Source organism: Pipistrellus hanaki, assembly GCF_964339955.1.
Source record: "Pipistrellus hanaki genome assembly, chromosome: 6".
Lineage (NCBI taxonomy): Eukaryota > Metazoa > Chordata > Mammalia > Chiroptera > Vespertilionidae > Pipistrellus > Pipistrellus hanaki.
This window is the reverse complement of record NC_140508.1, coordinates 72263504-72279415: the sequence shown is the minus strand read 5'-3', so window position 1 is coordinate 72279415 and position 15912 is coordinate 72263504. Positions and strand designations below refer to the sequence as shown.

Sequence of the window (15912 nt, the reverse complement as noted above, 5' to 3'; positions counted from 1 at the left end):
TGCCTGGCTCCAAGCCTCCTCAGCCCCGTCCTCATCCAGAACAGGCTGGGCACAGCCAAAGCCCCCTGTTACCTGGGCATGTGGAAGGCTCAGGTCAAAGACAAATACATGTGTGTTTCCCCCCAAAAAATGAAGCCATTTCTTTCTTATCGCCTTGAGGAGTGGAGAGCAATGAAGGATCATGGCTGCAATGAAAGCCCGAGAGGCCAGCGCTGGTTAATGCAACGTGAAGAGGAGACCCCGGCCAGAGCTGCCGGGCGCCTTCCTGTTTGTTCCCAGGCCCTGCCCGGGAAGGAGTACCCTCAGGCAGCATCACGGGCCCCTTGTTCAGGAAGGGCCTTGGCTTGGGTTGGCTACATTGCTGAGGGTGCTGCTTGCTTTGCACTTCTTTGGAGCCAGGGCAGGGGAGCAAGGTGCAGGGAAGCCACCTCCCACTGGGCACTGGCTGTTTGGCGATAAACGCCCAGGAGTGCCTGGGAGAAGGGCGTCTAGCTAGGGGCTTCTCACAGGGTGGTGGTCCATGCAGCTGTGGTCCATGCAATTTGTTCCGTGTTCAGAGCCTTTTCTGCCATCGGAACCAACACAGGCTAACACGGCACAGCGGGAGGTGTGTGGGTGACCGTGCTGGCCCATGCACTGTTCGCTTGCGAGTGTATAGACGGAGTGTTTATTCTCTCTGGCTGCTGATTCTATAGTAGCAGGTTAAGCCTGTCTGGAAAGAGCTGGAGCGGCTCATCTACCCTGCAAAGCTCTCTCCAGCTGCCTGCAGCGTGAGCTTGGCTGCAGGGCCGACGACGCCCCAGACAGGGCTGCGGTTTGCCCGGGGACAGTCGTTGTCTGTAGAAGCAGCCGTGCCTGTCTGAGGGGGAGGGCATTTCTAGCCTGAGAGAGCAAGCCAACCACTTTTCAAATATATCACTTCTTTATGACACGGTTTGGCAACGTAAATTGGCTTCTGAGAAAGAACAAGGATGTAAAAAGGAGAAAAGAAAACATCATGGCACATCGAGAAGGAGGCCAGAAGGGGAGGAGAATCCCATGAGGGCTGGCGGGTGGCCCTAGGCTGCTGGGCCCGGCGACGGGACCCTGGTGCCCCGGGGCAGCAGCCAGGTGTCCCCAAAGGAACCCAGGCCGCTCTCAGACGCGGGAGATGCACAGGCTGGGGTCGGCACAGGGAACAGGAGGTGGCATCCTCACGGTCCCCTCTCTCCCCACGGATGAGCCCACCTGTGAGACCGCAGACAAGACCCTGCCATCTGTCTCTCTCCCCGGGCAGCCACAGCCTCAGAGGAAATGAACTCGGCTGTGAAAATTAACGGGCAAATAAATACAAGCATGACATCCCAGCTGCATGGGCCGAGCCCCTCGCCCAGAGGGAGGCCCCTCCACCATGAGCGACGCCTCCTCCTGGGGGTCTCGGGAAGGGGGCGCTGTCCGTCAGCCGCGAGGCCCTGCTGGGACAGTGTGTGACCTCCCGGGATGGAGGTCACAGAACAGAACTGGCCTTTCAGACTTTACAATCGGGAGCACTGGGGTCAGGATATGTCCCCCTAGCCGGTTTGGCTCATGGGGCCACCCGCCAGCCCCCTTGGGATTCTCCTTCCTTTCCAGCCTCCTCCCAACGTGCCATGCTGTTTTCTCTTCAGCCTGCAACCGAAGGGTTCCGGGTTCGACTCCGGACAAGGACATAGGCCCAGGTGCGGGCTTGATTCCCAGCAGGGGGCGCGCAGGAGGCAGCCTGATGGGTGATTCCCATTGTTGATGTTTCTATCTCTCCCTCTCCCTTCCTCTCTGAAATCAATAAATTTAAAAATAAAAAAGGTATTTTTACATTTCATGAGCCTGCATGGTAATCTTCCCAAACGGAAAGCTCAGTAAAACGAGAACCTGCCCGGAGAGACGAAGGTGACGCTGCGGCCGTTTCTGTGGGCCCTGCTGCAGAAGGTAACCCACAGGCCAGTGTTTGGGGAAATCCAATTAACCTGCAGACGCTCACGGCAGAGGGGACGGTGCAGAGCTAATTACTGCTGGCGGGCAGTGTGTCCCCGTGCACAGGCTGCACAGAGCCGTCCCGGAGCCCCCGGGGGCAGCGCACGAGGGCAGGCGCTCGCTGAGCCGGAGCAGGGACCTCCCAGCGTCACGCAAATGAGCGCCCGAAGCTCCAGAGAGGACACACCTCTGCTTCCCATGCTGGCGACTCTCCTCACACTTCCTCCCGCTGTTCTGACTGTGCTCCCATTCCGAGGGGCGTCTCCCCACCCCCTCCATGCTGTTACCAGGCCCAGGTCAGGCCTGCCCTCCCACCGAGCCTCCCTGGCTGTGCGACAGCGTGCTCTCTCCTGCTCACAGCTGGCCCGGGGCCGTGTCTGCCCAGCTCACAGCTTCTTCCGTGTCTGCCCAGCTCCGAGCTCGCTCTCTCCGTGCTCACAGCTCGCCCGGGGCCTCCGGCTGCCCAGCTCAGCTTCTCCCGCGGCCTCCCGCGTGGCGTCCTTCTGCCGCTACCTCCCGGCACGCAGCGTGGTTGGATTTGAAACCCAGTGACGGACGAGAGCAGAGGAGGTGTCCCCGGGGCCGGAGTGGGTTGGGGAAGAGGCCACTTTTAGGGGAGACGCTCCGTAACTACAGCCTCGACGTGGGGAGTCTGGCCGATCAGGCCCCAGAGCAGCCGTTTCCACGAAAGCATCATTGGCCTCACACCTCCCCACCTCTGTGGGTCTGAGTGTCTGTGTGAAGACAGAAGCCAGGGCTCCTGAGGACCCATGAAGACCCCGAGGACTTTCTCTGTGACTGGCTTAGAGAGGGCAGGGCACGGATCACAGACCTGGCACATCTCACGTCCAGCAGCCCCACGAGGACCAGGAAGCACCTCAGACAGTGGCTCAGGACTTCGGGCCACCCTGCAGTGCTGCAAGAACTGCAGTGTGGATGGGCTGTGACCCGCAGTCACTCTGAGAGCCGTGGCAGCGAGGAACCACCGCATGTCCCAGCCCGGCCACCACGCGTGTGCCACGCCGCCCCCTGCAGCAAGGCTGGTGTGAGAACAGGGGCCCTGCCCACCGGGTTAGAATCCCGACGGGACGGGAAACCTCAAGAACGAACGGACACACGGCCCAGACCTGCCCGGTGCGGTGCCGGCAAGATCACGGCACCAGCCTGACCACATGGCGGGTGACCTGGTGGATGTGAATGAACCAGAACCCAGACACAGAACCTGGAGTCAGGTTCACAGCGGGTTCCAGGCTGGGCTGGGGGAGACGCGTCCCTCTCTGGGCTGTTTCCCGGCTACAGAAACATATCAACGGGGTTCCCAGTGGGGGAGCAACTGGGGTTAGAACAGGGTCTGCTCCCCCTCGGGACGGCCCTCCGTACGGTGGGACACCTAGCGCCCTGGCCTCGGGCCACGCCAGTCACCGTGACAACCAGAAACGCCGCCCCCATCTCACACTCCCCCGTTGAGAAGTGCCAGGGGGTCTCCAGGCCTGGCGGCTCTAAAGCGCCAGCAGCAGGACCCCAGGACGGGGCGGGGGGGCCGCACGGGTCGCAGGGCGGGGCTCAGGGGGGCACCCACCCATAGATGTCCAGGACGCCGATGAAGGAGTGCTGCTTGAGCGCGGTGAGCAGCGCCTTGTTGACCTGCGCCACGATCCAGCCGAACAGCTGCGCGTACATGTGCTTGGCCAGCGCGTCGCGGGCGTTGACTGCTTGCTGCAGCGACATGCTCTTGACGTAGGTCTCCGCCGCCGTGACCAGCTTGCGGTGGCACAGCCAGTGCTCCATCTGGCTGTGCTCCACTCCCAGCAGCCTGCAGAAGGCGCCCAGGTGCTCGTCCTGCGGCTGGAAGAGGCATAGGGGGTGGGGTTCAGGAGGGGGATGGGGTTCAGGAGGGGGTGGGGTTCAGGAGGGGGATGGGGTTCAGGAGGAGGGGGATGGGTTCAGGAGGGAGTGGGGCTCAGGAGGGGGATGGGGTTCAGGAGGGGGTGGGGTTCAGGAGGAGGGGGATGGGTTCAGGAGGGGGTGGGGTTCAGGATGGGCATGGCAGACAAGCACCCCTGCGTGCCCTCTCCCCCCTGCCCAGGGGAGAATGGGCCCCGGCGCTCCAGTCCCACCCACACTCCACTGAGTGTTGAGGACAATGAGGGCCCAAAGAGCATCATTCAAGTTGATCATGATGCCTGCCACTGATCAGGGTGCAGGCCAGCAAAACTCCCCCTTCTCCTGTCCCCTCTGCCATGGCCAGCTGGTGGCAGAGGGATTGGTGGAGAGGACACCCTGACTGCGGGGAGTGGGTAAACCATGAGGAGGGAAGAGCTGGAGGCCAGCGGGACCCCGTGGGTGCCGGGCCTGCCCTCAGCCGGGAAAGAACCCGCACTGACCAGCGAGCTCGGAGGGCCCCGGCCTCAGCCCCGTGGCAGCAGCGAGCCCTGAGCCGAGCCTGCATAGATGGCACCCGTCCGGGGCTTCCAAGCAGATTTTCTCTCATCTTAGCCCCGGGGCCACTCAGTAACATGGCACAGACCTTCATGGTCCTAACGCTCGGGGGAAAGTGAGTCCGGGGGAAGCAGGACAAATGGCAAAGGGATGGCACTGATTTCCCTGAGAAATCACCTGGAACACGACCTGCTACCGTCACAAGCTGGGAGCTAGGAAAACAGGCCTCCCTCCAGCCTGAGGGAGAAGCCCGTCCTGCAGCCATGCAACGCCTCACCTCACCCAGGGGCCCGGCCCGCGACCCCGAGAACCCAGCTCCGCCACTGGCTGCACTTCATCTCGACCCTCCCGATCCTCCCTCCCTCCCCAGCCCCAACCACACACCCCCCTCAGACACTGAAACCAGACCTCCCTCAGGGACTCCTCTCAGTTCACCCAAGGGGCATGTTTCCTGAGCCCTCGGGGAAGCCTCAGAGTCTCTCCATTTCCTCAGAGGCTCTCCATTGCTCACCCCTCACCTAACTCCACACAGCAGGGACCGCCCAGCCAACGGGCTTTATTACGTGAGGGCTCGTGCAGGGACAATGAACAGTATCGCCCCCGTTTCCCTCGCCACACTCCATCCCCAGGCCGTGCTGTGTCCTCCTAGGGGCAGTTAACATCTAATGACACCATTACAAGCTAGCAGAGTGCCGGAGGAGGAGAGGACCTCCCCGATGCGGGGGTCTTCCCAGAGCACAGTCTGGGCAGCAATCGTTACAGAGAACATTAACTGGCTTTTCATAAAGGGGAGGGCGGGTGCCAGCAGGTGAAACACGGCTGTGCTGGCTGTTCACCTGTAAGTGCCAGGAGACAGACGCTGCGCCACGCACTTCCTGGACGCTTAGGACCCAGAGAACCCTCCCTTTCCTAGGAAACGGCTTAGGATTAAGGCTCCCGGGAAAACACCTCGGGAACGGTCATTCTGACCCAGTCCACTTGACTTCTCAGAGGTGGCCCGGGGCGCCTCACCCAGCCACAAGGATCCGCCCAGGCTGGTGGGCGCAGAGAGCCTCGTCTTTTGACTCACTCAGCAAGTGGGGTTGCTATGGCCACTCTGCACGGACCCCCCCGCCCCTGCTCACAGGCACCCTTCCCTCACCTCTCTCCCCAGCACCTCCCGGGTGAACACAGTGGAGGAAGTGCCTGAGCATCACCTGGGACAGGACAGGCCCCCCTACGGGACCCACTGCTGACTGTTGATTAAAGGTGCTAACAGAAGCTGATGTAACATTACGCAATTACATCCAGGCTTAATTAAACGATGCTAAATCCATTAATAAGAGCCAGCAGCAGAGATCACAGATTAGGAGTTTGGGCCCCGTGTGGCCAAATTCAAAAAAAACAAATCGCCTCTGGCGTCCAGATCCCTGCAAGCGGCTGCATCGCCACGGCGGCTCTGGGGGCCGAGGACACGGGTCCTGCTGCAATTAAAAATGAAAACCAGCGAGCAGAAGGCACCCGGCATATGGATGGCAGCATTTCCCTAGGAGGCCCACCCCACGCCCCAAGGAATAGACCACAAGGCACCTGAGAGGGGACTCGCCCTACATTCTCTTGGAGAGGCGTCTCTCGGGCACACACTGCGTGCCCAGCACCGCGCCAGGCACCAGCGGGGGACGTGAAAGCAGGGAGGGCAGCCCGGGCCCAGGGACAGGCAGTGTGCAGGGGAGGTTTGCTGGCTGGGTCTGGACTTGGCATTGTGACTTAGAGAGGAGTGTCCTCTCTCTGGGGCTGTGGCGTGAGGAGGCCGCTCTAGGGGCCACTCTGGCTCTAACCACGTGGTGATGAGGGTGAAGACCTGAATCGTGGGCCCCGGGGTAAGGCAGGTAACGTCACCCCCTCTGCAGATGCGGAAGAGACCGGGAAGGTTAAGGAGCGGTCAGTAAGAGTCAGATCCAGGATCTGAACCCTGGCAGGCCTGACTCCCAGGTCTCAGCTCAGTTAGTTCTCTCCTGGCCTCTCACTGGAGAGGAATCCAAGATGCACCCAGACCATGTGCCTGTGCTCAGAAGCCTCCGGTTTGCAGCTACTTCCAAGGGAAACCATGTGGTACCCAGACCCCTGCTCCCCTCCTCCCCTTCTTCAGCACCCCCTGTGTTCTCAGCCCACTCTTCCCCAAGCGTGGCCTGATAGTCCCACCTCTGCGGTTTTTACACCACGCTCAGTGGAGCTGGGGTGTGTGAGGGCCGAAGCAGTGAGTGCACCCACAGGGCCCCAGCTTATAGTGGGTGCACAGGTGCTGATGGAACAAGAGCAGCCTTCACTTGCTCCCCTTCTCACCTGGAGGTGCCCTCAGAGGCTGGCGGGGGAGACCAGCTATAGGACTGCGGAGACACTTCACCTACAAGCCCGAGCCCTGGCTTTGCACAAAGGCCTTGGCCCCTCCCACTGAGCCTGCAGGTGCCTGAGCTCACGGGCCCTGCTTCTCACACCTCACCACCAACCCCCAGGTCCTCGATGTGCCCATCCGCTCGGCTCTCAGGCGCTTCACCCCGAGCCGAGAGCCGCAATCGCCCGTCTGCTCCTCAGGTGGCACCAGGTGCTGGTGCCGGTGACACCCCGATAAGCAGGACGGTCCCTGTCCTCACAGCCCTCAGCCTTATGCGGGAGAGGGATCTTCAGCAGCACAGGACAGCCACAACCACAGCCACAGCCACAGCCACGGACGTGCCCTGGAGCAGAGGTACCGGTGCTGTGAGAGCCACAATGGCTCCATCGGTTAGACTGTTGTCCCCACACGCTAAGACGGTGGGTACACTCCCCAGTCAGGGCACACACATGCCAGGACAACCAGTGAATGCATCCATCAATGCCTGTCCCTTTCTCAAAAGCCAATTAAATGTGCTGAACAGCCACTAAATCCCCTGCCCTACGTGACAGACATGCGATGGAAGCTGATTTGATAGGGATTTGTTCTTCCAAAACACTATCGGCGAGGGACCAGCAGCCATTTCTGGGAAGAATAAATACCCTCCGAGTGCCCTCTACAAGCAGAGACGCGCTCCGGCTGCGTGAGACGCGGGAGCAGAGCGAGCGCGGACAGCTGGCTCCGCGCTGGCGTGACTCACCGACACGCTGCAGGAGTCGTCCTGGCGCTCGGCCTGGATCCCCACGTTCCCGAGGTGCAGGATGGAAGCGATGATCTTAAAAATGCTCATCTGGTGGGACTCTCTCACTCCTGGGGGGGAGAAGAACAAACCGCACTCCATATCCACAGCAGGATAGGAAGGGCATCTCACCTTTTTGAAGGGCCTTTTCATTTTCACTATTTTTTAAAAGGTTTGATTCTCCTTTCTGGGCCAGTGACTCCTAAAACGATTCCAGCTCCTCCCCAAGTAATTGCCACTCACAGCACAGCTCCGAGGGCACGGGGCTCCCCGACGGATCGGAGCAGGGGGGCCACGGCACCGGCTCATCTCCCGGAGCCAGGGAGAGGCAGCCATCTGCGGGCTCATTCGGGACTTAGGCTTCCACCACACGCGTTACGGATGTCTTTGTGAGCTGAATGAGAATGGTCATTCATCCACAGCCACTTTTCCCCCCAGCACAACCTCCTGCAAACGTCTGAGGCACCCATCCGAAGCGGAGGAGGAACGCCTGGGAGAGGCGTGACGGCGGGGCAGCCAGGGAGCTAGCTGCTGCTCCCCACGCCATGTGCTCCCTCCTCACAGCGACAGGCACCCACACCTTCCCCGAGCCACTGTGGCTGCAAACGCCCGCGTCACGTTTATGTACGCAACTAAGTTACCAAAGGCTTGGAGATAATCCCTTGCCACGTATTACTTCACTTTCAAGCATTATCCCGTCTCCTTAAATTGCAAAATATTTCAGAAGCATAGTAAAAGTTACCGAATGGCCCTAGCCGGTTTGGCTCAGTGGATAGAGCATCAACCTGCAGACTAAAGGGTCCCAGGTTCGATTCTGGTCAAGGGCACATGCCCTGGTTTCGGGCTCGATCCCCGGGCGGGGGGGGGGGGGGCGTGCAGGAGGCAGCCAATCAATGATTCTCTCTCCTCATTGATGTTTCTATCTCTCCCCCACTTCCTTCCTCTCTGAAATTAACAAATATATATATATATATATATATATATATATATATATATATATATATATATATATATATATATATATATATATATTAAGTTACCGAATAATACAATGAACATCAATCAACCTACCAGCAGTTCAGGAAATAATACAGCTATTCCCACACATTCCTCCCCAGCTGCAGTTCCTTCATTTCAAGGCAATAATTTATCAGGCTAAAAAAAAAAGCCAGTGACACCCGTGTTCCTGGGAGTGAACACCTCTGCTCACTCAGCCCACAGAGTGGCGCACCCTCAACCCTCACTTCGAGGAAAGGTCAACAAGAAGCCGGGGCGGCTGAGAGCTGGGGCGGAGAAGAGCGAGGAGAGGCTGCCCGAGGACAAGAGGCCTTCCTGTCCGCCGGCGAGGTGGCCAAGCCAAGCGGGACGCGCCATGCTTTTCTCCTCCCTGTGAAAGCAGCTCTCCCGGCCTCTCCCCTCCCTCCCAAACTCCTTACCGAGGAGCGTGAAGGCCTGCCGGGTCTTCTCAAAGTCCTCCGCATCGTCCACGCCCTCGATGGACGTGTCTCCTCCCTGGGACGCATAGAAAAAGTCCTCGGCACAGGCTGAGGAAGGAAAGAGCGAGGCATCAGGCCCGGGGTGGGGGGGCTTCACCCCCAGGTTACCCGCAGACGGTGACGCATGGTGGAGTCCTGCTCCCTCAGTAAGCCACCCCAGGCCCGGTGACGTTGCCTGACCTGATGGTAGCAAGTGGAGAGGAAACTTCAATAAGGAAAGACAGAAAACGACTCCCACAGCCTGGGCGAGGCGCCGTGTTTGTGGGAATCGTTGTGTGGCAATCCGGTGAACGGACACGTTGAGCAGGAGAAGAATTCACCCCAGACTTGTTTCTAAAAGGGACCTCACCCACACGGGCAGGTAGGATGAGGGCCCACCCGGAATCCCAGGCCGCCGTGACCTTCAACGACCTCCGCCAGAGCATCCCGTCTGATAAAGGAGGGCAGCGACGTGCCCAAAGAAACTTGCACCTCCGGTTCTTTTGTTTTACCAAGATGGGGCGCCCCTGAGGCACGGGGCACGTGGACAAGGCGGGAACCCTCCCTGTTTGCTCTCATCCCCCCACTCCATTCCTCTTCCATCCGGCCGGCCTCGGGGCAGCCAGGGACAGCTGGAGAGGGCCAGGCTCCGTCCCGGAGTTCAGAGCCAGCCTTGGCAGAGGGAGAAACAGCAACCCCCAGGGAGCATTCCTACTGCGGGGCTGGGAAGTTAGCGTTTAAGGCCACACACACACACACACACACACACACACACACACACGTGATCAAAGTCACCCCTGAAAACCACTCCCATTTCCTACAGACTATGAAGTACCTCTGGGTGGTACGACCCTGCCAGGGATGTAGTACCTTGACGTGTATATTGTCTGGTGTGGACAAGACGTCGACGCTGGCTGGTTTTCCTCCTCCTCTGAGCATGTGCCGTGGGACACACATCGGCCGAACACGCCTAGATGCAGCGTCACGCCAGTCCCGGCCTCCCTGAACACCTGACTTCCCACTCGGACCGCCCAGCCACTTCAGAGTCTCCTTCCTCCCTCCGCTCGGTCTGCCTGCCCTGGGTCTAACCTTCAGTGCTCGCTGGCTGAGGCCTGTTGCAAAAGCTAGTCTCGCTGCTTCTGCCCCATCCCTGCGATAGTCAGTAACTCGCTCCCCCCACCCCTCCTCTCCCGTTAAAGGGCAAAGAGACCCCTCTTGCTCCACTGCCCACCAGGCAGAGGTCAAAGGCCCGCCAACAGCCTCCTGGACCTTTCTTCATGACGTGGCCTCCCCTGCCCCACCCTCAGGCCTGTCCTTCCCCACCTCTCTGCCCCAGCTTCCCGCTGTCACTCCTCAGCTCCACCCCCATTTGCGCCTTCAATGGCCCTGCTTCCCTCTCCCTCCGGGTCTCTCTCCATTTCCCACCTTGCACCCTGTGCTCCACGCCACTGAGCTTTGCCAGTGCCTCCGCCTCCAGTCAAGCCCCCAGTGCCAGGCCCAGCCAGGAAGCGCACAGCTCAGTACACCCCCCACCTCGCACAGCCTGACCAGAGGCATCAGGCAGTGCGTCTGCCCAGGAACGGGCGCCTAGGCCAGGCGGAGTGCAGGGAGGAGGGCTCCCTGTACGAGCCACACACACGCCGGTGCCCGGAGGCACTCCAACAGGAGAGGAAGGACACAGGCCCTGAACTCACTCACAGGCTCAGCAACATGAGACCCCACGGAGGAAGCCGCTTCAGGCCTCTGTGCAGGTGACATGCTCAGCCCCCTCACCTCACCGCGCCGAGAGCCTGGCACAGAGCGAGCGTGCCAAAGGCTGGGTGAGAGCGCCGGCTCTCGCTTCCCCGCAGACGCGCCTTTCACAGCGCCTCCTGTGAGGGTGTCACAGGCCTGCGTGGAGGCACCTGAAGGTGCACCCACTGCAGCAGTGCAGCCCCTCACACCCCCAGGCCCGCCTCCATCACACCCACACCCCCCGCAGGGCGCCGGGCACTCACTCAGGGCGAGCTCCTTCAGCTCCGGCAGGCTGGCCGCGGCGCAGAGCTGGTAGAAGATGTGGTAGTTCCTCTCCTCCTCTGCCTGGAGGAGGACGAAGGCCAGCAGTTTTAGGCGGGTCACCCCCAGGAGCGGGCCCCTCCCCACCCTAACCCCAGAGTGCTCCCGTGTCAGAGGTCAAGACGTCTCGGCCACGCCTGTGCCCCTCAGTGCCACCTCCCACCTCCCAGCCACTAAAGTGGGGCCTTCTTCCAACCCGGGGAGGTTCCCCTCTCAAGTGAAAACGTTGTTTTCTTTTCCCAATGAACATCATTGCTATTCCGCACACGGCGGGCCCACCATCCGCACCCAGTCAGCCGTCCTGCCGGCTCATGCTGCCCAGATGGCACCTCCCGCTGTGGGCGCCCGTCTCCTCGGGAGGCCTGGGCTGAGGAAGAGCCCGCTCTGGCCCACCCCCAGGCTGGGCAGCAGGAGAGGTCCCCGGGTGAGACAGGCTGAGTGCACATCCAGGCCAGACCTGCCCTAAGTTGGCACTGGTGTTGGCATTGGCTGGGTGGAGGCGGTGGTGGAGGGGAGGCCCGAATAAAGGGGGCCAGGGGAGGAAGGAAAGCTCCCGGGTGCTGAGGGGAGAGTCTGGCAGAGACTGGGCAGCACCCCACCCGCAGCCCGTACAGCGGGCTGTTTGCTTGGCTGCAGGGAAATGAAGAACGTGGGGTTGTCTAGGCCAGTGGTCGGCAAACTCATTAGTCCACAGAGCCAAATATCAACAGTATAAGGATTGACATTTCTTTGGAGAGTGACATTTTTAAACCAACTTCTTCTAACGCCAATTCTTCAAAACAGACTCGCCCAGGCCGTGGTATTTTGTGGAGGAGCCACACTCAAGGTGCCCAAAGAGACGCATGTGGCTCGCGAGCCGCAGTTTGCCGACCATGGGGCTAGTCAAACCTGGGAGGTGGAGAAACAGCCTCAGCAACACAAGGAAAAGAGAAACAACGAAGCTGGTTAAGCCTGTCGCTAAGAGCCAGCTTGGAGACAAGTGTCGCTGAGACGTGAACACCTGAGGCCTCTTTTGATGATGTCCCCTCCGGAGGCAGCTGAAATGCCAGGGCCAGGACGCCATTTGCTGGGGGGGGGGGGGGGGGGGGAGTGTGAGTGTGCAACCGGCTCACCCTGGGGCACAGAGCAGAGTCTCGGTCTCGGGATGGGACATGGAAAGGAGCTGGAGGAGGCCCATTCTCCTGCTCTGAGCTGACTAACCTCCACCAGTGGCCAAAGGGAGGGGGGGAGGGGAGGGGACCACCAAGAGGCCAAAGATCAGTGGGAAGAAGGGAATGGCAGGCGAGCACAGACATGAGGACCCGCGTCTGGGGAGAAGCGGGAACCCCATTAATGTGAAAAGGAAACTGGGTTGGTTTTTCCCATTTTTATAACCTGCCAAATAGGAAGGTTCCCGGGAGAGCTTAGCCCCATAGACGCCGTATGGCATCCCCCGGCCATGCCGGAGGAACCCACAGCAGGCCCCCTTCCTCACGGCCCCTCCGGGGTCTAGCTGAGGCTCGCACATCACAGGCACTCAGGATGTGAGTGTTGACTGAATCTGAAAGCCAAGGTCACTGAGAAAGAACTGGCACCATGTTTCTCAGGCATGATGCCCACAGTCCTCGAACGCATACTTATCGGCGGAAGGAGAGAAAGGAACCCAGAAGAACAAGCGCCTCCCATTCCAGGCTCAGAGGTCGGGTTGCTCTGCGGATGCAGGGCGTGGGGTCAGGGAGCAAGTGCCGGCGTCCGTGGGGAAACACCCAGAACGCCCGCCGCAGCCTCACCTGGAAGACCACCCTGGACTTCTCCAGCAGGTAGGTCCTCATGTTGGCCCCGATGATGTGGTACCTCTTGTCGAAGCCGATCTGAATGTACTTCCCAAAGCGGCTGCTGTTGTCGTTGCGGGTGGTTTTGGCATTTCCGATGGCCTGTTCGGAACAAACAAGCGAAAGATGAGCAAGACGGGGAGGGCTTGCCCCACGGCTGGGGGTCGCCGCAGAGGGACACGCCCTCTTTACCTCACCAGGCTGCATCGGGAAGTGACAGGATGGATCTACACGTACTTTTTATTTTAAAAAATATATATCTTATTGATTTTTTACAGAGAGGAAGAGAGAGGGATAGAGTTAGAAACATCGAGAATTATTGATCAGCTGCCTCTTGCACGCCCCCTACTGGGGATGTGCCTGCAACCAAGGTACGTGCCCTTGACCGGAATTGAACCCGGGACCTTTCAGTCCGCAGACCAATGCTCTATCCACTGAGCCAAACTGGTTTTGGCTCTACACGTATTTTTAAAGTATGCAATGGTACCCACACAGGGAAGAGGTTGTACTATTACTACCAACCCCATAATCCCTTCTCTGGGAATGAAGAACTTCCAGTTTCTATGTGTATGAAGAACTTGCATGTTATTCTTTTTTAAAAATATATATTTTATTGATTTTTTTTTTATAGAGGGAAAGGGAGAAGGATAGGTGTTAGAGACTTCAATGAGAGAGAAACATTGATCAACTGCCTCATGCACACCCCCTACTGGGGATGTGCATGCAACCAAGGTACATGCCCTTGACCGGAATCCAACCTGGGACCCTTCAGTCTGCAAGCTGACACTCTATCCACTGAGCCAAACCGGTTAGGGCTTGCATGGTATTCTTTAGCTTTTAAACCCAGGCTGGATTTTCCTGGTGACTGACCTAGGAAACATGTTGATACCGGAGGGAAGCAAGTCCAACTGCTGTGAATGATACAAACCCAAGCTTCGACGACCACTGAGTCCAGAGTCCAACAAAAGAGGCAGATATGATGCAAGTAGTTAACATTTGCAAAAGGAGCAAGTGACAGAAGCAGGAAATGACAGGAGAAACTCACATGACTGGTAAACATCAGACTAAGACAAACGACCTCAGCAGCAATCAGAGAGAGGCAGGCTACACTGACAGTCCAGAGTGGCAGTAACCAAGAACTTTGAGACTCTGAAATGATGATGAGGCCGTGGGGAAAAAGAGACTCGCACCCAGCTGGTTCAATGTGAACTGAACAATTTATAAAACTGAATACCCATGCCCCTACAACTCACCACCGCTACTTCTAGATCCTACCTAGAGGCTGCGTGAGGCAGTAAAAAATATTAACCTGAATGTCTACCGACAGCAGGGAGAGACACATATAATGTGGAACAGACATACAATGGATACCATAAAGCTGTTCAGCTAAGCACAGTAGAGCCTGATTCATGGATAAATAGAAAGATTTTGAGTGACAAGCATTCACAAGATGGTAGATAGCATGTGGCTCCACGCATGGGTCACGTCACAGAACAGACTATTTGCATGTACACATGTGGAGTAAAGGAAAAGCAGACTGAAACATGTCATTTCAATGTAATTGAGGTTATTCAGTAACCAGGTACCTCCCGTGCAGTGTGGAAATAGAAGGGGAGCCATTAGCCGGGCCCGGCAGACTGAAAACAGCTTCACGTGTCGAATGAAGTGGATGTCAGAGGGTGAGAGACGTTTACCCGAAGGAGGAGAAGGGCTGTGTCTATGAATACAGCGTGGGCCAAGGGGCAGGGGTGTGTGAGAGCATGGACGTGTGTGAAGTGGCTGGAGTGTGTGGACACACGACAGAAGCCGAGAGGAGACAGGATCGGCAAGGGATGTGGGGGCAGATTCTTATACAGGTTAATAGTTATCGACTTTCTTATTTGTCTTTGAAAAAAAAAAAAAAATTCCAGCCATGAGAATGTGCATAGTAACTGGTCTTAGTTTCCATCTATTTCCCTAACTGAAACGCTGGCCTCCTTTCTTTTTCCCAGGATTGGGGATTGGGAATTGGGGGTATGGGGGGTGCCCCCTCTGTGGCTCCCACAGTCAGCCTGAACTTGGGCTCTGCCCCGGCTCTTTCTCTTGATGACCAATGTCCCTTTAATCAGTGCTGACTTGTGAGCAAGCCGCTCCCGGCTGCTGACAAGCTCTTACACAGAACGGGGTCAGAGAGCTCCGCACTGACACCGAACCAGGCCCATCCGTCCTCGAGTCACTTTCAATTCGAACAACTGCCACTCGGCACAGCCCCCGGGAACTCGGCCTCCTCACACTCGCTCTCTCCCAGTCTCCCCGGGAGGTGCTGCCGGCCTGGGCTGTGGGCATAATGAGGTGGAGACAGGACCAGAGCCCGCGGCTTCGTGGGGAGGAGCCCTCCTCCCCCGGGAGGGGCAGAGCCATCAGCAGTCGGCTGTCCCCTGAGTAAGACGGGCCTGGCGTGGCCATGACCCTCTGCGGGAGCCATTGTGCTCCCTGGACGCAAGGACCCGGCTGGACTCTAGACTTATGTCAAGTTGGCGACACTCTAGCCCCACCCCGAGTTTTCCCTGCTCAAGTTCATATCCAGGATCTCCTGTCAGTCTAACACTTAATAACAGCTCAAGGATGGTAAAATCCTACATCTGACAGAATGAGCCTTCGGGACTTACACAGTTTCCCAAGTGCCATCTGTACAAGGCAGAGATTTAATGTTCTGAGCCCAAATGATGGTAGCATTTATTTGCACGACATCATGAAAGATTAGGCTGGTTCATGTACACACTCCTTCCTTCTTTAGACCAGTGGTCGGCAAACTCATTAGTCAACAGAGCCAAATATCAGCAGTACAACGATTGAAATTTCTTTTGAGAGCCACATTTTTTAAACTTAAACTTCTTCTCACGCCACTTCTTCAAAATGGACTCGCCCAGGCCGTGGTATTATTTTGTGGAAGAGCCACACTCACGGGGCCAAAGAGCAGCATGTGGCTCGAGAGTCACGGTTTGCCGACCACGG

At 58.2% G+C, this 15912-nt stretch overlaps 1 protein-coding gene across 2 annotated transcripts in view; it reads right to left on the bottom strand.

Annotated features, from left to right (window-relative positions):
- The window catches only part of MYO5B (myosin VB), a 189222-nt gene that overhangs the window by 74700 nt on the left and 98610 nt on the right, over positions 1-15912 (bottom strand). For both annotated transcript variants that reach the window (XM_084888914.1, XM_084888915.1), the window contains exons 6-10: positions 12877-13020; positions 11050-11131; positions 9014-9121; positions 7539-7648; positions 3569-3834 (exon numbers count right to left, since the gene is read on the bottom strand). In XM_084888914.1, the coding sequence (XP_084745040.1) occupies positions 3569-3834; positions 7539-7648; positions 9014-9121; positions 11050-11131; positions 12877-13020 (710 nt within the window). The remainder of the gene's footprint in view (positions 1-3568; positions 3835-7538; positions 7649-9013; positions 9122-11049; positions 11132-12876; positions 13021-15912) is intronic.